Source organism: Phalacrocorax aristotelis, chromosome 2, assembly GCF_949628215.1.
Source record: "Phalacrocorax aristotelis chromosome 2, bGulAri2.1, whole genome shotgun sequence".
In the NCBI taxonomy this organism is placed as follows: Eukaryota; Metazoa; Chordata; class Aves; order Suliformes; family Phalacrocoracidae; genus Phalacrocorax; species Phalacrocorax aristotelis.
This window is the reverse complement of record NC_134277.1, coordinates 63778376-63802335: the sequence shown is the minus strand read 5'-3', so window position 1 is coordinate 63802335 and position 23960 is coordinate 63778376. Positions and strand designations below refer to the sequence as shown.

The following is a 23960-nucleotide window of genomic DNA, read 5'->3' as shown; positions in this document are numbered from 1 at the left end:
GCGACCCCACAGTACAATGCAGACGAGGAGGAGAAAATACACACTGTCAGAAGATGTACAGCCTACAAAAGAGTTTACTCCCCCAGAGGAAGAGTAATCACTGGGGGAAACCTTACAGACACATGCAGTTTAGCAGTGCCACAGGAGCCAAGCACTAGGAGCACACCTCCTAAAAAATGTAACAGTTTAAAGAGCTAACACCACCTGTCTGTCACTGAATCAAAAAATATACATCCTCCTCTGGCCAGTAGTTTGAACAAACATCAGAGAAAATCTGCAAATCACCTAGGTACTATAAAAATGTAAATAAAAACATACAAACCACTTGATGTTCCACAAAATCCTAGTACTGCAGCTGCACCGAGGTTCTCGGAGCCCAGGGTCAATGCAAAGCAGTGACTGTGGGAGTGCCGGCTGCTCTCCAGAGAGGCTGGGAGTGGGCAAAAGGAGCATGTCCAGCACAGACCTAAAGGTGCGTGGGGTAACTGAAAACAGCTTGGCAAGGAAACAGGGACAGTGTCATGCAAGCAGTGAGAAGAGGCAATGAAAAGCTCCAGAGGAATGCAAGGAGACAGAGGAGTAAAGAGGTGCGTCAGATGACATGGGTTAGATAAAAGAGGATGGAGCAGGACAGAGAATGACAGGAACAGAAAAGAACTGGCAACTTGGAACAAAAGTCCTTGGAAACCACCTGAATTTGGGATGGACAGATGGACGAGTACAGCCTGGGACAAGGGTGTCCAGGGTTGTATTGGGTTTGTGTGGCAAGCTTTTGGTGGTGCGGGGGGGCTACAGGGGAGGCCTCTGTGAGAAGCTGCTGGGAGTTCCTCCATGTCTGATAGAGCCAATGCCAGTCGGCTCCAAGGTGGATCCACTGCTGGCCAAGGCTGAGCCCAACAGCAATGGTGGTAGGGCCTCTGGGATAACATAGTTAATAAAGGGGGAAAAACTGCTGCACAACAGCAGCAGCTGGGAGAGAAGTGAGAATATGTGAGAGAGACAACCCAGCAGATACAAAGGTCAGTGAAGAAAGAGGGGGTGGGGGTGCCCCAGGCACCAGAGCAGATTTCCCTGCAGCCCATGGGGGAGACCATGGTGAGGCAGGCTGTCCCCCTGCAACCCATGGAGGGTAATGGTGAGGCAGATATCCACCTGCAGCCCATGGAGGACCCCATGCTGGAGCAGGTGGATGTGCCTGAAGGAGGCTGTGATCCTGTGGAAAGCCCTCACTGGAGCAGGCTCCTGGCAGGACTTGTGACCCTGTGGGCGACTTGCGCTGGAGCAGACTGTTCCTGAAGGACTGCACCCCATGGAAAGAACATATGGAAAGGACCCACACTGGAGCAGTTTGTGAAGAACTGCAGCCTATGGGAAGGACCCACGTTAGAGAAGTTCGTGGAGGACTGTCTCCTATGGGTGGAACCCCATGCTGGAGCAGTGGAAGAGCACGAAGAGGAAGAAGCAGCAGAGACGTGTGATGAACTGATCAAAACCTCCATTCCCTATCCCCTTGTGCCGTTCGGGTGGGAGGAGGTAGAGAAACTGGTAGTGAAGTTGAGCCTGGGAAGAAGGGAGGTGTGTGGGTAAGGTGTTTTAAGATTTGGTTTTATTTCTCATTATCTTACTCTGATTTTGATTGGCAATAAATTCAATTCATTTGAATTTATTCAAATGTTGAGTCTGTTTTGCCCATGAAGGTAATTAGCAAGTGATCTCCCTGTCGTTATCTCAACCCATGAGCCTTTCGTTGTATTTTCTCTCCCCTGTCCAGCTGAGGAGGGCAAGTAATAGAGCAGCTTGGTGGGTACCTGGCGTCTAGCTAAGGTCAACCCACCACAGGGTTAAGCTAGGGGATGAGCAAAGAGGTGTGCACTGGCCCAGGACCCCCACCTCATCACTGTAACATCTGCAAGCATCCCTGAATGCCCCCCAGAGCCCTCTCCAATTAAGTATGTGTCTCACTCCTCCAGTGCATTACCTAGGGAGGGGAAAAGCTACAACTGCTGTTGGCTCTCCCCCATCTCAACCAGAACCCATCTGCACACACAGCCTGAAAGTTTCAGCTTGGTGAGAAACCCATTGAGTGTCGGCATGGCATCTCAGGGGGAACAGAACTGGCCCTGGCCCCACTACCACATCACAGCCCCATGCTTCAGGAAGCTGGGAGAGGGCCTGGATGAAGTTTATATCATCAACACGGCTTCTTGCCATGTCCTAATTTCCAGACACTCGGGTACAATAGTAACAGTCCTCCCCCCTTATCTGGGCTGTGCAATTGCCTTGTCCTTGCTGCGTACACAAATGCCATTTGCAATAATGCAATGGTGCGTGCATGACTATGCGTGACTGATCGCATGGATACACCATCACTGCTCTTATACTTCCAACTACCGTGTCACTTCAGGATGCCACACAGGATAGAAAAGCCAGTTTTTGTCCGCAGCTTCTCAACTTCAACCACTCGCTTGGAGAAGAGAGGTAATTCTTGTATTTATTCTTACTTTCAGGTAGAAAAGAAACAAACAAACCTATCTGGGGCAGATAGCAAAAAAGCAGTGTCTGTGCAGAAAGAGAGGGTTTCTTGTCCAAAAGAAATGGGAGTTTTCAGTTGGTTGTGGGGAAGGAAGAGGAAAAAGGGGAGAGCACACGTAAGCCCTTCTTCTACTGCTCTGCTGTAACCTCCATTTGTTGAATGAAGCTCCATTCCCTTCCTGTAAGACATGCGAGGCTCATTTTTAACAAGCTACCAATACACCAAAGGGGGCAACCCTCTAGTTTCACCTTTCTTCTCCTGAAGGCCATGTGATGGAAAACCTATCGGGTCACAGCAACAGCGTGAGTCTCCCAGAGAGCCACGTGATGCAGCAGCAGCTCCAACACAGGCAGTCAGTGGTGGTGAACAAGCCCTGTGTGTGGCTCTGCTCCTTCGCAATGCCATGTTCCAGGTGCCGCCAGCTGGCAGACTGCAGCCTGTTGGTGTCCGTCTGGCCCTTGGCTTTGCGGTGCAAGAGAAAATGCTGCGCTGTTAACATAGATGAGGCTTTGCTGCAAGAGGCAGTCAGGGCCCACCAGCAACACTGCCTGAGACCGGACAGCACAGCACATGGAGGCTGCATGCAGCAAAAGTTTCCCAACCTATCTCATAAAGACCAACTTCATGCTATATCTTCCTGACATCTGCAAAGCCACATCAGCGAAGCTGTTCTGCTCAGCACTGGCTACACAGCAAAGCAGAATTTAGGAGTAAAGAAACTGCCATCTTTCCTGAAATAGCTCAAAGCTAAGCTGGGGAGACATGGAAGGCAGGAAATGCTCACCTTGTTGATAACGGAGGATACGGTCTAGTAGGACAGCACAGCTGCCCTTAGCACAAATCAGTGACCGGTTAGGGGTGAGCAGGGCCACAGAGCCATTTGGGGGGGCAGAAATAAACAAATGGCAGCATTTAGTTGTGCGACAAGGGAGATGCCAACTGGAGGGGCAGGCGGCAGGAACTGCGCTGAAATAGCTGGTATTGCCAGAGGCTGAAGCAGACTTGCAGTAAAAATAGCACTTCCCAGTAATGTAAATCAGTACTGCAGTATCCAATGACAACAAACCTCCTAAAAGCAAGCACCTTCCTTACAGATGAGCTCGTTACAAGGAGTCGCTAATGTAGTAACAGTCAGTGTCAAGTCTGTGTAAATTGCAATTGACCACAAAGAGGAAAAGCTTGTATTTTTCAACACATCTTAAATCAGAAAGAGCACTAATTTATTCTGCTCTTGGAATTAATTCTCAGAAGGACACCGTCACTTTTGATCAGACACCAGCCTAGGGGTGGGTTGCTAAATGCTATTTTTTAATATGGTAATATAAAAATGCCCTACAGTGCTGCTGTTCTCTACAACTGATAGTAGATTTCATAAAGACACTATGCCAATCTTAATTTGCTAAATAAATACATGGCATGCTGGAAAACAGCATTCACTTTTTGCAAGGAAAAACTCACTTCATTCAGGTTCTTTGTATGTTGTGTGTTAATTCTGAAGTGACAGCAACTAGAGGTAAAAAGCACCTCTAAAAGTACACCATATCCGCAGTCAGCCAAAGAACCCTAATTCTTACAGAATACTCCCCAAATTATTCAGATGTAGAAAGAGCTTGTAAAGTGAATTCAAAAGAAGAAAAACTATCTGCTGCTTCTCTTTGAGGAACTGTACTAGAGGCTGAGTAATTTACAGAACAATGAGATTAGCCAGATATTTAGGCGCAACCCCCCTTACCCAGGACTAATGCTACTTGAATCAAAGCTTTTCAGCATCTGCATCCCTTCTGCTCAAAACCTGGCTGTGACAGTCTCAAGTCTCTGATTTTCCATTGGAATCTCTGCACACTCTGCTCAACGTTAGTTACTTCATGGTCACTACACCTTTCTTCTTCTTTGATTTGAAAGAGCACAAACTACCAAAAAATACGAGATATGAAGCCAGCTCCTCCTCCTCCCTGGTAAACCAGGCTAAGACTAGTTGCAACCATCCATCAAAATAACTTGCACACTGTTGCACATTAGCAGAGCTGCAGAGCAGCAGCCTGCAGAACACGGGCTGGTACTTAGCAGAAAACCTACACAAGAAGACAGAGACAGCAGTACTCGCTTCCTGTTTGCACTGCAGATTTTCTCACATCAATGTTATGACTCTGCATGTTTGTAGCTTAACACACAAACCCAAAAATACCCTGCAAGCTGGAAGACACAAAGAGAACCAGACATTAGACGGTGACTTCTGGTGAGAAATTCTGTAGTGGTTTGACCAGACATTTAAGCACAAATAGCAACAGGAGGTACGTGTTGCCCTGATGTAATTACATCCTGCTACAGTCACAAACTTAGTGCTAATTGTGCTCAGACAGTCAATGAACTAAAAAATCCTAACTTATTTTCAATAACAGAAAAATTAGTATAATTTATTGACCTTTATCTACTTTGAAAGTTCTTTGTGTTTGGGTTTTTTTTTTCCTTTCTTTCTACCCCAGGCAACTGGAACTAAAAAGAAGAGAATTAGCCTGGATTCTTTCTGTTCAAGAATCAGTGGAACTTGACCACGACTTCCCCACATCATGGCCAAGTGCTAGACCAAGACACAGGTGATGCCAGATTCAAAAATCTGACTTTTTAGATTGCCACAGTTTTATACATTTCTTCATATATTAGCACTTTTATATAGGTTAAAAAATGGTGACAGTTCTTTAAATGACTGGGCATATAAAAGCAGAATAAAATTATTTAAGAGCTACCAAGCTAGTATTTCCTTGAGGAATAAGGTCCACATCGAAACAGCCTGTCAATGAATATTTTGAACACTGCATTTGGTTTTGGGAAGCGAGGAAGAGGGTACAGAAGGTATCTCTCCTGCAACCTTTTAAGCTGTTAACTCCCACAAGCCATTTGCATGGGAATGTCTGTAAGAGAAAGCAGATTCAGTTATAACATCCTGACTTTGGAAAACTTTCAGCTCCCATTTGCAGCTCCAAAATAGTCTACTTAGAGAAGACAGCAAGCATCCGTAACAGTGCACTTCAATCAGAGGCTGGCCTGCCTTCAACAGTGAAACACAGACCAGAAAACATGAAACCCGAATGCCGTGGTATTTTTAACACTGCACAAAACAAACAAAAACTAATAAACAGAGCATTTGTTCCTAACAAAAAGCCATATGGCCCAACAAAAAAGGAGTTCTCCTGATGCTAACCAAATTGTTTAGCCTGCCAAAAATTATTAAAAGGGAAAAAAAAGAGAAGAGAAGAAGAAAACATTGGGATCAGATATCCAAAGCATCTGAAGTTTGAAAATCTGCAAACTGAACATGCATGTCCTAAGACAGGTCCTTGTGTGTGAGCAAGCATAGATCTTATTTTTAAATACTGCACAGCCAGGTGGGAATCCAAGCATGAAAATGTTCACCAGTCCTACATGCGCTGCCTTGGTGAGGGCTCCTTACCTCACTTCTCAACAATTCCTCTGAGGCTGGAGCAGCACCGACTATCTCCAGACAGAGCCGCTTGTCCAGCCCCACAATGCTAGCAGGAGTTAAGAGGAGAATGCAGCAGGAGAGATCCAGCATTTATTTTGGATCTCTGGAACCGAGCTAAAGCAGTTGAGTCAAAGCCACATCCATGAGTAATGGATACCACACAGTGCTGCAATACAAGAACAAACTACCTGAAAGCTCCTGTGATTTTCAAGGACTGTACACATCACTGAGGAAAGATGAAATGGAGGATTTCACTCTGGAATGCTGTCAGGCAAACAGACCCAGAAAGATGCAGTCTAAAGTCTAAAGCTTGTTGGTGGCTTCTTTTTTAATATATGCATTTTATGCAGATTCACAAATGAACAGCAAAGTTTTATGGAAAAATAAGGTAAACAGGTATTTGTCAATTATTTTTCCTCATGAACATCTGTCTTTTAAACTCCCAAGAGTGGCAGGATGTCAGGCACCTTGACCCCGCTTAGCACACCCACCCAAAAGCCACTATTCGTTAGAACATATCTGTCTAAGGAGAGTCAAGGGGAAACTACAAGACATGCAGTATGGGGCTGGGGCTGGTGGTTAGTCCAGGATCACTGGTATGCCTCTGGCTATTTCAAGCTACTACGCCTAAAGTTTAGTTCTACACTTAGAAGTTTAGTCTGTACCAGTCCAGAAACTGGTAACCCTTAACAGCTACAAAATATTTCTAGTACTCTAACTTGTGCTGCAGAAAGAGCAGCAGGTTTTAACAGCTTCAAACACCCTAAGTCTGTGCAGCAGGTGTGAAATAAATCTCTTCTGTGGATCAGGGGAAAGACTTGAACCACAATTCACACCAGTGCCCTTCCTGCCAGGAGACACAAATGGATGCTGGTCAGCCTGCAAAGCTCAGGTCTGCTCAGACATGTGATATGAACATGTATGAGACGTGCTCTGCTTCTGCTGCTGGCAGATTTGGAAGCTTTAAGACCTGTTCATGACAGGGAGCAGCTTTCCTCAGGCACCAGGACAGCAAATCACACCCTGCACTGCTCGCAGTAATACAGTCAGCTGCCAACACACACAGTAGTATCAGCCTAATGTAAATGGTGCAGAGAACACCTAAATTACAGCACCCTTCGGTATCCTCACTCATGAAGTTGTTCTTGAGCATCTGTCCTCTTTTCCCTGTCTCTCACCTCCTGCTCAAGGCATTAGAATCAACGGAGCTGAAGGCACAGCTGCTGGCTAATGCTGCTCTAGATGCTCTCGTGCTGCCCATCTATTCTCCAGCCGCCTGGCACAGCCAGCTGAACCAGCCATCTTGGCACCCCCAGGGCCCCACGCCACCCACTGAAAGGCTGGTGGTGAAAGGGCCATCCCGACACCCCTGCTGCCATGCAGCAGCAAATCCCAGGAAGCAGCACTCCTTCCCATGGCTCGCCTCTCCTGGGCGAACTGGCCCCCCACACCCTGGCTGCTGCAGCCTGCCCACTGCCAGGAGGGACACCACTGCTACACCCCACAGGGCTAGTGCTAACGGATGGCAAAATAATGACCCTGTGTAACACCATTCAGTGTATTTCCTTCTCTGGTTCTAAATAATCTGGGACACGTTCAATTTGAAAGATAATAAAAAGACAGGAGGGAATAGAGCTTTGTTTCAGCACAGCTGTGTATCCCAAGGCTCAAATCGTAACGCGTTGAAATCTTCCTTTCTTCCTGCCCTAGACAACAAAGAAATTATCAGACTCTTCATCCAATTTACCCTGAGGTATTCTGAACACATTTTTCCCTTCATCTTCATATGGTAACCAGTACATAGCCTGAGCACACTTTAAGTATTCCAGTCCAATAACTGCAGTTATCACTCAGATCAACATAAACAAGGTAACAGTCCTAGCTCTAGCACTTCCTTTGTTCTTGATGACTAGCGTTTGGTGGTTGTCTCCAAAGCCAACGCCCCCAAGGACAAAATCTAATGCTATTACAGTCATTACTTTTCATGAATTAATCATATCCTTCAGCTAGTAAAATGCTTCTCACATTCTAAGAGAACACCGGAGAAATGAAAACTCCAAACATACTACTGTGTAAAACAACAGTGATCACGCAGGGACAAAGTCCTACCTTCCAGTCAGCCTACTGCCTGGAAATAAGGTAAGATTTTTGCAAGAAACAAAGCTCACATTCTGCTCAAAAATGCTTTACCATTATAAGGAAATAACCCTTGCAAGCTCTATATGAAGGTATGTCAGCGCCTAAGTCTACATATGAAATGCCATGTTTTCCCCTTTCCTCCACGTGCACGTGCACGCACAGAGCTACAGAAGTGAAGTTCATGCAACAGAGACGCACCACACACCTGTGTGCTGTTTCTCAAAGCAAAGCCCAGCAGGAAGACTGTGCTTTGTCAGAAGGTGCCACCAAAAACCAATGCTTTCTGAGCCACTTCCCATGTGCAGCATTACCCCTGACCCACCATGGCTGCAGAGGGGTGCTTTAAAGCCCTGTTGTGAACAGAACTGAATACTGTAGGGAGGAAATAAAAGCGTCACAATCACATCTCACACACACAGTAGCATGACACAAACCTTAACATTTCAGCCTGAGCGGGGTCCTTGCAGTTCAAAAAGGACTGACATCCCCTAGCCTATCTTCATTCCCAAACTCTTGTCATCTGCCCCGTTTGCACACTATGAATCCTGTTTTAGGAAATTCTCTAATATAAGATTTAGTATCTGAAGTGACAGGGCTTCTGCCACTACCCTGAAAGCCTACCTGATGATGCCAGGACATCTTGCTTGGCATATAATTCCATTCCCTTATGTGAACATATATGATTCCCAGACATCCTCCCTGGAACAAATTAAAAACCTACCTTTGAGCCTTGTTGAAACAGCTTTTTCTGACACCAGGTTTGTTTCTTTCTACATCCCACTCAAGAACGCTATAAGCACTCCCTCCCCTGTCTCAGTTTTCAGGCAGATCATCCAACATGCCAGTCACCGCACTTCCCACTCCTCTTCTTCTGTTTGCCTGTTCCTCTGTGTCTGAGGAGCAGGGGACCAAATGCACCATTGCAGTCAACTTGTAACAGAAAAGCTCGTCTTTCTGGACCACTCTGCAAAGTCACTTCCCGGCTTAAGTTCCACTAACCTCTTTTTCCTGCTGTTCTAGCTCATCTATTAACCACTTAAATTACTCACCACTCCGCTCACTTTACAGGTCTTCATCACAGTCACTATTATCATTATGGATATTTGTATCCTTGCATCTCAATCTGCATTTCTCCAACCCCAAATCTCATTTTACTTCCATTCTATATTTCTAATCCCACTCAGTCCTACTGCACTGAGGGAGACAATTCTGCAGCCACATAAGTAGATAGCCTATCCCACTTACACAACTGGCTGTGGTGAACTCTGGCAAAACAATACAGGTGCTGGAATTTCAAGAATCGAGGCACTTTTGTTCCCAAATTTGTTAGGTAACAGAGGAAAAAGACATTTTTAGAAAACTTTCATCTCTCATATGCCTTCATGATAAACTCAGCTCTGACTTTTTGTGACTTGGCAAGACCTGACCTTAACTATGCAAAATACTTTGCATGACACTTCCTTGCCAGCAGAAAACGGAGTGCCCAAACTTAATGGAATGTTTTTGTAACAGAAGTACAATAAATTTTCTGTTGCATTTCAAATTTTCAGGGCACAGAGAAAAGCACCAACTGAAGACAGCATTGATTAGATATACCAGCAGTGCTTTATTCCCATTACTGTAAAGAAGCCTTGAACTATTTGTAAAAGATGAATGTTTTTGAAGTAATTTGGCTTGAATTTACTTTTTGAACTGATGGGATGAGGTGCCAGGGGAAGAGAAGTGAGAAAGAGGTTCAATATGTGCAAGAGCTTTAGCAGTCCACAATGTGCTACAATCTGGACGATGCTTAAGGGAAGTGAATAATGCTGCTCACACGGTCAGAAGTGCTGGGAGGGTGAGGGAAGGAAGGTCTCCCACACCCTCCTGGGTTTTTCCACCTGCCTCTTCCTTCAGTTCCTGAAATTCTCAGATGTGTTGAGTGTACACAGAACAAAAGAACTGTCTTTGGCGCCTCATATTGTGCTGCTGCAGGCCTTGAGAGAACAGCTCTGGGGAGACACAGCAGGCAAGCAGGGAGGTGATTGCAGAGCTGACCCCAGCACATCAACCCGCAGGCCACACGTCCACAGAGAGTCAAGCAGAAAGTGCAGGTCCTTGAACCTGGAGCACCAAACAGGGAAGGGAAAGAACACTGGATTAAAAGCAGAGAGATCACAAGTCTGCTGTGACTGAAAAGAGGGTGTGGAGAAGAAGAGAGACCCTGTTTGCTTCCCGGGGTCAGAACAAAATGGTTTCAATCTATCTGTTCACATGTTGACAGGACACTGCCCTCATTCTGAATGACTAAAGAGAGACCAAGCCTCTTTACTTTCCTGATGTAGTAACACTTCAAAAGGAGAAGAAACTAGAAATCTTCTGAGGACTAGAGACCATTCTCTTCAACCTCTTAACTTTAAAATAGCTCGGGCTGTTTTAAGGAAGGGAAGGGAATTCTGATGTTCCTGGTATCCATTAGAACCACAAATGAAAAGGGGAAGAGCTATAAAGTGGTACGTCTTACAGTTGTACCGAACCCTGGTCCATGCCAGCATAAAAATTTTTACGGACTACTCCCCAAACTCCTGCAAACCTGGATGTGTATGCAAAGTCCAAAAATAAGAAACCCCAGACTATTTCACATAAAGGCCACCATAAAGGACAACAGTAACCAACACATCAGTGCCACAGTAGTGAAAGAAGAAATGTTGCCAAAGCAAAACAATGAAATAAGTTAAAACTTCCCCAGAATATTGTATGAATGCTGGCTGGAGCCTCAGACCCACGATGAAAGCTAAAGATCTGAGTAGAAAGACAGAGAATTTAGGAAGACAAATGAATACAACCACAGAACCACAGTAAATTATGAGAATAGTTTAAAATAGGCAATTTGTAAGCAGACTGGCAGTTTTGATTAACACAGTGCAATAGGAAAGTCAGTGAAACTAAGGAATGGCCCATACAACATCAAGTACAAACCACTTCTAAGTAGTGCTAATAATTTTCCATTTACCAAATATATTTCTGGCTCACACTTAAGACTTTGAATTAAGGTTGGAAAAGATCTCTAGGATCATCAAGCCCAACCATCAACCCAGCTCTACCACACCTCCTAAACTACGCCCTGAAGTGACACACCTACACGTTTTTTGAACACCTCCAGCAATGGTGACTCCACCACATCTATAGTCAGCCTCTTCCAATGCCTGACCACTCTTCCAGTGAAGAAATTTTTCCTAATGTCCAACCTAAACTTCCCCTGGCACAGCTTGAGGCCATTTCCTCTCGCCCTATAGTAACCTGGGAGAAGGGACCAAACCCCACCTCCTCCAACCTCCTTTCAGGTAGTTGTAGAGAGCAATAAGGTCTCCCCTCAGCCTCCTCTTCTCCAGGCTGAACAAACCCAGTTTCCTCAACCTCTCCTCATAAGATACATTCTCCAGACCCTTCACCAGCTTTGTTGCCCTTCTCCGGACACGCTCCAGCAACTCAATGTCCCTCTTGTTCTGAAGGGCCCAAAACTGAACACAGTATTTGAGGTGTGGCCTCACCAGTGCTGAGTACAGGGGCACGATTACTTCCCTACTCCTTCTGCCACACTATTCCTGCTACAAGCCAGGATGATGTTGGCCTTCTTGGCCACCTGGGCACACTGCTGGCTCATATTCAGCTGGCTGTCAACCAGCACCCCCAGGGTCCTTCTCCACCAGGCGATTTGGTTTCTCCATTTGCCAGGGTCCCAGATTTACATTTTAGTTCCTAATTATTCTCTGGAAAACCACTTTCTCTTTTGCAACTTAGTCCCTTATGATTGCCTACACAAAGCTTTCTGTAACAAAAACCTGCTTCTCAGTTGGGTCAGATGATTTGACACCACAAAGCCATTCTGTTTTTTTTTTTCTGTTTTTTAACTAAATGGTCCCCACTTCCCATATCCCTCTTCTCTATTTTGACTGATTAATATATAAACCAGCTACTATTTTAAGAGTAAGGGAAGACACTGTTATATCAGCACCTGCAGGCTACTATTCCAAAGCCTGAGAGAAACACTCCTCTCTCTTCAGCAGCTTCCTTGGTGTTACTCCTGGACTGGAAACAATGCACTACTAACTCAGGTCACCATTGCACTGGCTAGTGTCTCCTTTAAGTATATGGCATACTCAGAAAAGGAAATCTGTCATGTAGGCGTACCTTATCCCTACTCCTACTTGTTTCATTTTGCTCTCATCCATGCAATGTCTGTCAGTGAGAAACAAGAGCTGGGAAAAAATGTAAAAAAAAATCAATACTACCATTGTCTGCATCATCCTCTTTTTAACTTCCCTTCTTTTTAGCACTTTTAGAGTACTTTTCCAGTTAGTTTGTCCTTCTCCTTTACTGAACTTCCAAGAAGCAGAGATATCTAACAAAGTTGCTCTGTAGTTACTGCTTGAACAGAAACATCCACAACTCTGGCTGCTTCTCTCTAACTTAGGGGTTTGTTTTCTTTTAAACTGCAGAACTCCAAAGGAAGTAACTCACTGGAGCTGTTTTACCTATTCACTATTCAAAAAATCCCTCAGGCTAAAAAATCCCAAGAAACCAGAGCAGTGGCATTTTTAGAGCACTTGCCCAATCTCCTTAAATCTAAAATCTCACTAGAGGAGGTGGCCAGACATTGGTTAGCCAAACCTGAATAAAGCCTACTACATCTGTTCATCACAGCACCTGACTAATCCAATACAGGCAGACAAATCTAGCAGCTTGCATTAATCTTCATAAAGTTTGAATAAAGCCAGGATTTGTCTCTGGGACAAATGTTGTCTTCAGAAGTCAAAAGCTTCTCTTAAAAAATTATATAAAGAGCTGCATGTGTCATAAAGGAAAAAGCTATAAAGCAGTACTAACTAAAAGCACCCCTCAACAAAATTTTATGTTCCTATGAAATACTGTCTTCTAGTATTTTTAATGTTATCTACAGGGGAAAAGAGGAAATAATATCTCAGGATATACATTTAATATCATTTCTATCTTTCATACCTCTTTACAATGCATTTATTTCATTGGATACATTTCAGATAAATGCCTGCTTGCAACAAGCTCACAGCTGCAGCACACCTCATAAAACACTTCTGAATGGAAAAGCATTCTCAAGATTTGCAACTTTTAGTTCCAGCAGCTTCTGAGACAATAAATGCTGTTTCTCCTTCAGTGACTTGTGGTTTTTAAAACAGATCAACCCAGTACTGCCAAAGGAGGGAGTAAATTACTATTTTATTTATTTCATTGCACAATAATCTGATTGAATGAAATAATGAGATTTTCCTCATTCAGCCTTTTCAGGACAGATTACTTGAGACGGGCTCATACCAACACATTAGCAGGGTCACTGATTGGGCCAGCTGTCTCTGGGTCGCAAAGTTTTGAGTGTTTGACCCAGTGTCAGCCAAATGCAAAAGACAGAGGACGTGCAGGAAGGAGATTCCTATCAAGCAGACTGAAAACTGGCCACGGGCTAGAAGAGAGACGGGAAACAGCTCGCAGAGGGATGACACAGCCCTTCCCTGGTTCTGTGCCTCCCACCCTGCAGCTGCGCACGCAGCCCTGATCCAGGCACAGCACGTGCTGCCTCACGCCCAGCGTGCAGCTGGGGAAGAGACAACAGTGCGCACCAGGAGCCCAACAACCGCTGCAAAAGGATGTCCCCTTTTGGACCCACGTTCTTCCAAGGTAACCATTGATGGGCACATTTGAATATCACCTGGAGTGCGGCTTCTGAGACTTCAAGATATGCAGCCCAGCTCAGTCCTACTGCCAGAACTCCTTCTTGGACCTGGTGAGATTCTGCCATGCAGAGGCTCTCAACTCCAAGCACTGACTGAAAAGAAACCGTTGCTCCGTGGGGTTAGAGCAGCAGCTGACAGTCAAAGGGTCACTGCCAGGTGATTTTGATGAGCTTTTGTGAAAAACTCAAGAAAGGGCAGTTATTTTTACCGGAGCAGAGCAGGGCAGGGCAGCGGGCAGGAAAGCAATACAACAGACTGCCCTGGACCAAATGCACCCTTGTGCAGTCCAGCATTAACACATCCCTGTGTAGGGCAGCTTTGTCACAGACGTACAGAAGTACACCCCCCACCCTCTCCCTGTGGTGGAGGGAGGTCTGACGGGATTATGAAGGGTGCATAATAACACCAGTGCCTGCATGAGCCCACGCCTCCCACAGAGATGTGGTTCTCCCCACCTCTGCGCAAAAGCACACGCTTGCCCCCCACAGGAGTTCCACAAAAGCTGTTGTCCCCACACGGATGCGATTCTCCCAAGGAACTGACCCGCAAGTCCCTAACTCTGTGTGCAGCAGTGCTGCTGCCAGATCCAGAGCCAACCTTCCCTCCATCTCCACTGCCTCTTGTTGAACACAACCTTTTCTCATTACTACAGTTTAATAAAAGGGGAAAGCAAATGGGAGGCAAGTACCTTAGGAGTGGGGACACAAAGACAAATGACAGAAGTAGTTCTTGTCTGCATGTTTTTTGTCACAAAGCAAAGGCAGTTAGTAATATGAGGAGCATCAGATCACAACTGTGGCAGAGTTGGCATGTGTACTGCCTGGAAGATGGGGGGAGGGTTGATTCTGATATCAAGATCTTGAAATATCTTACCACATAATACAAAAAAAAAAAAATCTGTAAGCGATGACCAATCTTTTAACCTCGTGATGCTTTTTTCCCCATACAACAGGATGCCTCCTATATTGCAAAGCTTTTAAGTTTTGAGGTTGCTTTCCTCAGTTTTATAACCAATGCAAACATAATTGTACTCATGATTCTAATCCATCCCGGTAACAATTAATGTATTTACATTACTCTTTTACTAGGTGACAGGACAGAACTAGTTTAGTTCTTGAACTGAATGGAGATTAAATCAAGTGATTATTCCCTTGATAGGTATTAACTTGTATCACAGCTCATTAGACAAGCACTTCTGCCAAGGTTAGTACCATAATTAATAGAACTATGACCGTACTATTCAGGTTTGCAACTATTCAAAAGTACTTGAATGCTTGAACAGAGCTCTAAGTTTCTATAAGGTACTAATTCCAAAAGTAATCAGATGAGAACATAATGAAAACTTCTGTTCCTTTGACTGGCTTAGTTCTGTTTCCTTAATCATGGGAAAATTTCCACCCTTCTAACATGAGCCCACCAGGACATAGTACACTATTTTCCCTCCACAAAAGCTGTTACTCAGCATGCATCTCCCTTTAGGCTTTTATTGTTTCCATCTCTTGCCAACTTCTCTCAAAGAGCAGAGGAGGAAAATACAGGACCCACTAGTGGTATCACTACAAGAACAAGGAAAGTAAGAGAAGTAGGGAGAAATGAAGACATAAATAGAAATAAGAAGTGAGGATCTCTATCCAGCAGAACAGAGGTATCAAAGAACTCGAAGATTCATTCTCAGGAGCACTACAATGCTCGTAACTGCTTCTTTCACTCCAGGCGTGCCGTGTTACAATAAACATAATTGACTCAGCTGCAGATGTCCTCTGGATGTTTACCTCAGACACTGAGCACGTTTTCAGTAGCGGACTTTTCAGGCTGTAGTAGACCAAAATACAGAGGCGAGATGATGGGACTGTTTTCACAACAGACTCCCAAAGGGTATCCTGCCTGCCACCACAGCCACCTGTCCCAATTACCTCTCTCATGGCCTCTAGTCTCCAAGTTTATCAGGAAATGACTCTCAAGCATGAGAAATCCCCAACTCCTCATTTAAACAGAAAGGGGTGACTGGGGGGTGGAGGGGGCTGTAGGGTTATTTGCTGCGTCTTCTTAGAAACAAGACAATGTTTGAGGAGTCTGGCAGGATACCCTCATCAGGTGTGGCCACATACTGTAACCTTATTCTCGATTTCTGTTTTGTCAGTTTACATTTAGGAACGGAATCATTTGCTCCAGGAGAAACAGACTTAATATATCAGCTGCTGTGTCCCATTCTGCCCCAGTTCAGAGACATGTTGCTGCTTTTCTCAGCAAAGCCATGAGGGCCTCCAAACAACCCCTTCTCTGGCAGTATTAAAGGCTGTGATGTGTATCAGGGACATGGGCTTCACTCATGCACCATAGATGACAGAATTACTGTAGTTTAAGAAGTTACCATCTCCAACCAGGATGTGATAATTGTCCAAAAGGGCACTAAATAGAACAGCTTAATTCTCACTGCTCTCTCCAATAAGCTTAAAGCCACAAAGACACCTGACACTTATCTATTTTGCTTTGCCGCTGAGGCTTCCTAAGAGCACGTCCGGCAGCCAGCCATTATGGCCCAGCTGACTGGGCAGAGGATCACCAGTTCAGTTGCTTCTGACAGCATAACCATCCACATGCATGCTATTTCTGCACTGAGCACTAAGTAACTGCACAGAGCAGTGGGCATCAACTAGCCCCCCCATCTGGTCAATAACCATGCAAGTTCACAAACTTAGTCCTATGAGTACTCAGCCTGGCTGGTCTGTTACATGCTCCCTTCAGTGCTTCCAGGTCTCCTCTCTGATGTGCTTTTAGACAGAGAAGCAGGCATAGGAAGGGATGTTCAGAGGGAATACTTCCAACAGCTCCTTCAACAGAAGATAATACACCAGTGGAAGCCACTCGCACAGTTGAAACAGCCTGGTAATGCTTAGAGACCACCAAGTCAACTCAGGATTGCATGGTGCTAGAAAGTATACGTGGTATCTTGAACATATATAAAACTGCAATATAACCTGAAAAAAGAAAGAGTACTAACATATGCATTTGCATGAACGTACTCCAACTGCAGTAAAGCAGCATAAGCTGTATATTGTCTCAGCAGTCCCCAGACCCATCGATGTCCAACACCACACAAAGTACTCCTTCAGGAGTAGAACCAGAGAGAGGAATGCATTCTGGAAGACCTCTGGGCACAGCTGATATGGCGGGTGGCTATTGCTGGACTTGGTTCTGTTTGATGGCAAGGGAACGCGAGCTTTTACGCTATTTTCTCTTGACTAAACACAGCACTCTCTTGCCAAGCAGTTTTAGACAACAATTCTGCAATTCTGTGCTTAATGCTTTACAAAGAAAGTGTTGTTGTGTAGCACAAAGGGGTTTCTTCTTCTTTTGCTAAATAGCATATACAGGAAATTGGAAAACTGAAACTCAGGTCCCCAGAGAGGAGCTAAGGAAAAGCAAAACACTATCTGGCAGCAGCTATCCTAATGTGGCATTATGGCATTATGATTCACAGATAAAAAACGTACGAGGGAAAAGTCAAACCAGAGCACAAAGAAGGCCTAGTAGGTAAACTGCCTTCTGGATATCACAGGTACAGAATTTCCCAAGGCAGTGTGTGCATGAAGGAAACCTCAATATTTTGGAAGTCAATCCTAACTCACTCTGTACCAAAGGGGCTACCAATCAAAAAATGCCTTAAGCATCAAAGCAATTTCTGAACATTCCCTCAAGAACATTTCAAGACAGGGAAGAACTTAAAGTAGCTAGAAGTGTCTCCAAGCCAAACAAGTAAAGGGAACAATATAAACAAAGGGCAGAATTACTTTGGTTTGGGGGTGGTGGGGAGATTTTTTTGTTTTGACTGAAGTAAAAATTATCCCAGAAAGTTTAAAAACAATGAAAGAGAAGTCATTTCAAAACAATGAAAGAGAAGACAGAGTCACAAATGATCACAGCACTTTGTGAACTGAATTTGCTGCTGTACTGTTTCTACAGACCAAGGCACTGATGAACCACAGTGAACATTTTCTCTCTTGAAAAGCTTTACAAGTTGCCTTTGCAATTTGGAAATCTGAGTGTTATGGTAGAGATATCCAGTAAACAGCATGAAAAGACAATGTAGTTTAGTGCCCCAACAGTGGGCACAAGATTAAAGTTTTCTGTCCTGCACTTGTTCACAGAGGGTTTCCCAGTCATGGCTGTAAATGTCTCATTTGAGCTTTTCAAAATGCCAGTTACAAGCTTTTACACATAAATACTCATGTCATTTCCTACATACATAATAATGTATTACAAAAAAGTGATAAGCAGATATGTGAGAAAAAGTGATGAGCTAATATCTGAGTTAAACTGACAGTTATTCACTGCAGGCACAAAATATTTTCTTCCTCTTTATTACTTTTGATATGCAAGATCTCATTAGTCCATTTCTAATTACCAGTGTAGCACAGCTTTGAGTCAAACTACAATATATTGCTAATGGCAACAGCAGTAGTTTTACATGTTTATTTTACTAAAATTTGTTTCACCTTGGAACTGTCCAGCTGGAGTTGGACAATGCATCAGACCTCAGAGATGTAGTGGAGCTTCCACTGCCTTCAGCAGTGCTGCATCAGCTCCTACTGACAGAGTCTACTCCAACAGCTCTTGTATTTTCAAGTAAAATTTAGAACGATGACATTGCCCTGCCTCGAAAAGTATTTCCACCCCACACAGATTTACCTACACACATGCATGCACACTTACTTGTTTTACATAAGACAAACACCATACCTCATTCCTTCTGTAGACCTATTCTGGTAGTTACGGTAGAGCTGGGGAACACCTAACATAGCCTCGGTGAACACTGCAAGGAAGCCCAGCGTTTCCACAAAGAGAGATGAGTCAAGCCAGAGGTAAGTGATGTAACCAGTCACACCAGTGAAGGTCAGGACACACTGCACGTAGTCTGTAAACTTGCTCCAATGCCAAAAATAGTTCAAGTCAAAATCTGCAACAGAATAGGAATGGAACAAGAATAAAACATGTTTTCCCAACTGGACTCAAGGTTAATCAGGATGGAACTAAGAACTGGGAACAAGCACTGGCTTTCAACCCTTAAAAAGGCAAGTGTTTCATTTTAATTCAGAGCTCTTGCATTCATAGATGTTGGGTGGAAAACTTGCATTTACTTTCCAGAAAGGGCCATTCAACTTTGACACAGTGTTCAATAGATACTGCCTCAGACCACTACCTGAAAACTAGCAACTGGTGGCAGCCAGAGGCAAGAACACATGAAGCACACTCTTCCAGACAGTTCTGGCCCTAGACGAGACCCTCTTGGTTCTCAAGATAGCTATATAGTCATTAGATCTCTAATCCTGGACTCAACAGCATTAGTCTGAATCTGGTTGCTGTGCTGCCTTGGGCATGCAGGACCCTTGGCCCCTCACTCATTAAACCCTCCCAGCAGCTGTCAGGGCTGTCCTGCATATGCTGTATTTCTCCTCCTGCGTTCTCCACATGCTCAAAGATCCTTTTTAAAACACCCATCCCTGTACACCATATCCTTATTTCCCCAAGTTCAGTTTCATAAAATAAATAAAAGAACTAAATCTACGTGGGGGTGTGGAAGTTTCGGAAGTTCATGGAACAAAAAAAGTCAATGTTCACACAGCTACCATGAGGCCAGCTAAAAAACCCATGGACCCATGTAAACACTTAAACATGCAATTACCTCCTGCTACGCCAGCTGTTCATGTGCGTATTCAGTACAGCTGCACTGAAGTCCATTTCCATTCATGTAAGTACTAATGTCCCTGAACCTAGTATTAGGCAGCCAAGAAATCTGGTAATGATGATAATTTACTCATCATTTTTTGTCTGAAAACCTTAAGCATTATTTCTATTAAAATAACATGCACAGATGAAAAAACTATTGTGTGAAACAAGACTTCAGCTGAAGCAGGACAGTTAATGACTAGCACAGGAAAGAGACTGAGATTCTCTTCTGCTCAAAACTATCATGATGCTATATAGTCTCCAATTCCAAATAGTAGGTTATGAGCCAGTTCTAGTTTCTGCTATAAATTTTGCTTGGTAATGTTTTCCTTAAAGAAAGAAAGACAAAATGAGATAAGAACAATTGTAACCTTGGTAATAGCCTGTCGTGGTTTAACCCCAGCCAGCACCTGAGCACCACACAGCCGGTTGCTCACTTCCCCCCAGGTAGGATGGGGGAGAGAATCGGAAGAGTAAAAGTGAAAAAAAAGCTCAGGGCTCAAAATATGAACAGTTCAACAACTAAAATAAAATAAAATAGTATTAATAATAACAATTATAATAATGCTGATAGTGATTATAATGATGATCATTATGATGATGATGATTATAATAACAATAACAATATAATAATAAATATACAAAGCAAGTGATGCACAATGCAATTGTCACCACATGCTGACCGATGCACAGCCTGTCCCTGAGCAGTGGCCCCCCACCCAGCTTTCCCTCAGCTTTATATGCTGAGCATGAAATCATATGGTATGGAATATCCCTTTGGCCAGTTGCAGTCAGCTGTCCCGGCTGTGCCCCCTCCCAGCTTCTTGGGCACCTCCAGCCTTCTCAGTCGGCAAAGCATGAGAAGCTGAAAAGTCCTTGACTTAGTGTAAGCACTGCTCAGCAACACCTAAAACATCAGTGTGTTATCAACATTATTCTCATTCGAAACCCAAAGCACAGCACTATACCAGCTACTAGGAAGAAAATTAACTCTATCCCAGCTGAAACCAGGACATAGGCTTACAGAAAAACATCTGAATTATTTAAAAAAAAACCTAGTATATAATCACTAATTGTTGTACTTAACTGATATGTTCTTGAAATGCAGAAGTCTACTTTAGGACACTACACATCACCAAACTCTGCACTACAACTATTTTCAGGAAGAAGTAAAAGAATGACTGAACTGAAGAAAAAAAAAAAAATATATATATATAAGATAGAGAACGGCATACCTGACCTTTCATACAGGACTAGTTTCTCTGGCCCTCACTTGAACTGCTAAACTGTTTTGCCACATGATTGCTCCTTTTCAACCAAGGCTGAAGCTTATCTTCTCTGACAAATTGTTTCAAAAATTCAGAGGGGGGAAAAAAAATCACATACCCATCACTTCAAGGTTTGGAAAGAAACTGTGACTAATTTTCCCAAGTGGCTGCCTTCTCAAGGGGGTCCAAACACATTAGTTCTGTAACAGAAGCTATATGCATTCAGAGGAAAAATGTTTGTGCTGACTACTGTGACAGGTATATGCAAAAAGGCTTTTAAATGTTTAAAAACAAAAGGGAACTGTCCCTTCAAAAAAAGAAAAAGGGCATTTTAAAACCAGAACAAAATCCGCATGTGTGTGCAGACCAGTCCCATCCCCCTGCATATAGAGCCATCTGCAGCAGAGGGGAGAGGCAGATGTAGCCACAACTTTCCCCAGAAGATAGCCACACGACATCAATCAGTGCCCTGGGCCACATCACGTGAGGTGCAGAACTGAACAAAGTTGTAAGTATTATTGCAAACATCATTCACATTTGAAGATAATTATAACTAATAAAGACAAGATTGGGTTTCCCCCCCCCCAGCAAACATTACCTCTTTTCTTTAAAGGACAAAACAAGAAAACCCACTGCACCACAAGTTATTTCTATCAAATGTCTTAAAATCTGTCCAAGTTAAATCTGGATGCATATCTTTCTATTCCCTGAAATGGGAAGGCACTGCTTGCACAGCTCACTCCACTCACTAGCTCCCTGTCCTGCCCAGAGAAAAATTCATGACATGAGTTTGTAACCATACTCAGTCGAAGCAGTTCAAATGGTGAAACCCAGTCACTAACATCCTGGATTGATCTGAACTGGCATTACTGCACTGAAAGGTACTATATCTTATTACCCATGCCTGAGCTCTTTAATCCACTCAGTGAGTTGCATTTTAAACATGTTAATCCATTGATAGATGAGAGATTTACGCTGGAAAATGCTATTGATGCTGGGGGAAGGAGAAGCTCTGTAGGTTCTTTGTGCACTGACTAGAGAAAAGTCTACACAGCTTCAGGGTGAAGAAAGATGAGATTAAAAGACCTCCTCTGGGAGGCACATTGCATGCCAGATACGAGAAATGTAAAGCAGGCAGAGACTGCATTGCAAATAACCACGGTTAGCACTAGTCAGGCCAAAACACAAGTAGAAAATTCAAGATTCTGGTGTGGGATAGATGCCAAGTGACACAAAGAAGAGTCTACAGTATCAACTTCCACTTAAGGATGACACAGAGGTCCAAGCAGTTATATTATTTTTAGTCAAGAAGCATTTTATACCAAGTCAGTTACCACACTAGTTCCTTTAGGGAAAGTGAAGCAAAGCCTTTGACATCCTAAAAATTATTTACTGTAGCTCTCAATTTCTCTCACTAGTTGCATCTCATTTTGTGCCTTGACCTTTCTAATTCTGTACCTACATCCTTGTGCTACATTCACTTACACTTGTCTTTAGTCATTTGACCCAGTTCCCACTTTTTGTTTGGTTCCTTCTTGAATTTGAGGTCAATGAAGTGCTCGCAATTTACATTCCCTGTCATTATGAGGTGGGAGAGTTTGCATTTGAGTCCTTTGTATAGCTTCAACCAAGGAAATTAACTCTTTCCTTCTTATGAAGGCTACTGGTTTTGTTTTACTGTACTCTCACTTCTTATAAACACCATAAATTCATAGCTATTCACCCAAACTGCCTCCCAGAATCAAACCAAAGTCAAAAGTGTATGAAAAACACTGCTCACTAACTCATTCTAAGAGCATGCTGGAGAGACTCTACTTCTGAGTGCCTTTCGAAACAGATACCTGGGTAGTTAATCCTCCTCCCCCCAGGCTACAGCTAAGTCTTCTGCTTTGGGAGACTGCTGTTCAAAGAACCACCAATTTCCATCATCTAACTCTGGACCGCAGTGCCTGCACACCTGACCTGACTGTTCCTGTCACAGCCTACTTCTGCACACAATCAAAGGAGTCCAGGCCAAGCAGTCAGATGTCCAACGCCTCCCTTAGCAACACTGGAATCCAAAACCTGAGGGCTTAGGTGATGGGAAAGAGCCTGATAATGGTAACTCAGCCAACTTGGGACAGTTACAAAATGGAGTCATGGCTGAGAATTATTTCAGGTTATTATCCATGGTCTGTTTACTGTAAAATGTACATGCAGTTCAAGGGTGCAGGATCAGGAACCTACAACTCTGCGTGCTGGTGGGTCTCAACCGCTGGGCTACAGTGTGACAGGCTCCCCCTCACTTGTTCTTTTGCTTGTCTCAAGAAGCTTGTGATCTCTGCTGTAAAAAGGGTTCAGCTCTGAGCAGCAGGCAAATACAATGCCCCTCCTCATGCCAACCTGGCAACAAGGGCAACTCTCTGGAGAGTTGGAAGATGCAGACTTGTATCCCCAGGCTGACAAGAAATGAACTCAGACCTATCCCACTTTGAGTGAGTGCTCTAAGGTACGCACAGGCACTGCACTCAGCAGTAACATCTTAAAATAAGTAACTTTTGCCACAGCCTCTGAAGAGGACTTGGGAGGCACCTGCTGCAGGATGTGGGGCCCAGGCAGTGGATTCTGGAAAGGAGACTTCTACACTTGCAGTCCTCCAGCTGCAGCAAATCCTCAGGTATTTGCCTTAGGTGTTATCTATCTCCCTGGTAATCCTGCTTTCAGATGCCTCATCTCAAGAGGGCAGCAGGATTAGAGAACCATGCTGGTTAGCACCCCCCACCTTGCTCATTCTAGGCAGCTCCCAGCCAGCAGGGGGGTTTCTCTGATCCTCTGTTTTGCAATTCCTTCGAATCCCACAGGGCACTCAGGAAATAACTGGGGTGACAAGAGCAGGAAGGCCCTGCATGACTGCTACCAAGCAATCTGTAACTTCTTTTCTCTCCCTCATCAACTACATGTCCAGCCAGGCACTCTCTTCTTTCCTTCCAGAAAGAAGGAAGGAAGCAGCATTAGAGACAGACAGTAAGAACTGATACATTTAGATTTTTCTTTCTTCCTTTTTAAGAAGTGACAGAAACGAGCAAAAT

General features: G+C 44.0%; 1 protein-coding gene across 2 annotated transcripts in view; it reads right to left on the bottom strand.

The window, feature by feature from the left end:
* The window catches only part of SLC66A2 (solute carrier family 66 member 2), a 65805-nt gene that overhangs the window by 5052 nt on the left and 36793 nt on the right, over positions 1–23960 (bottom strand). For both annotated transcript variants that reach the window (XM_075083861.1, XM_075083862.1), the window contains one exon: positions 18638–18854. In XM_075083861.1, coding sequence (XP_074939962.1) covers positions 18638–18854 — 217 coding nt within the window. The remainder of the gene's footprint in view (positions 1–18637; positions 18855–23960) is intronic.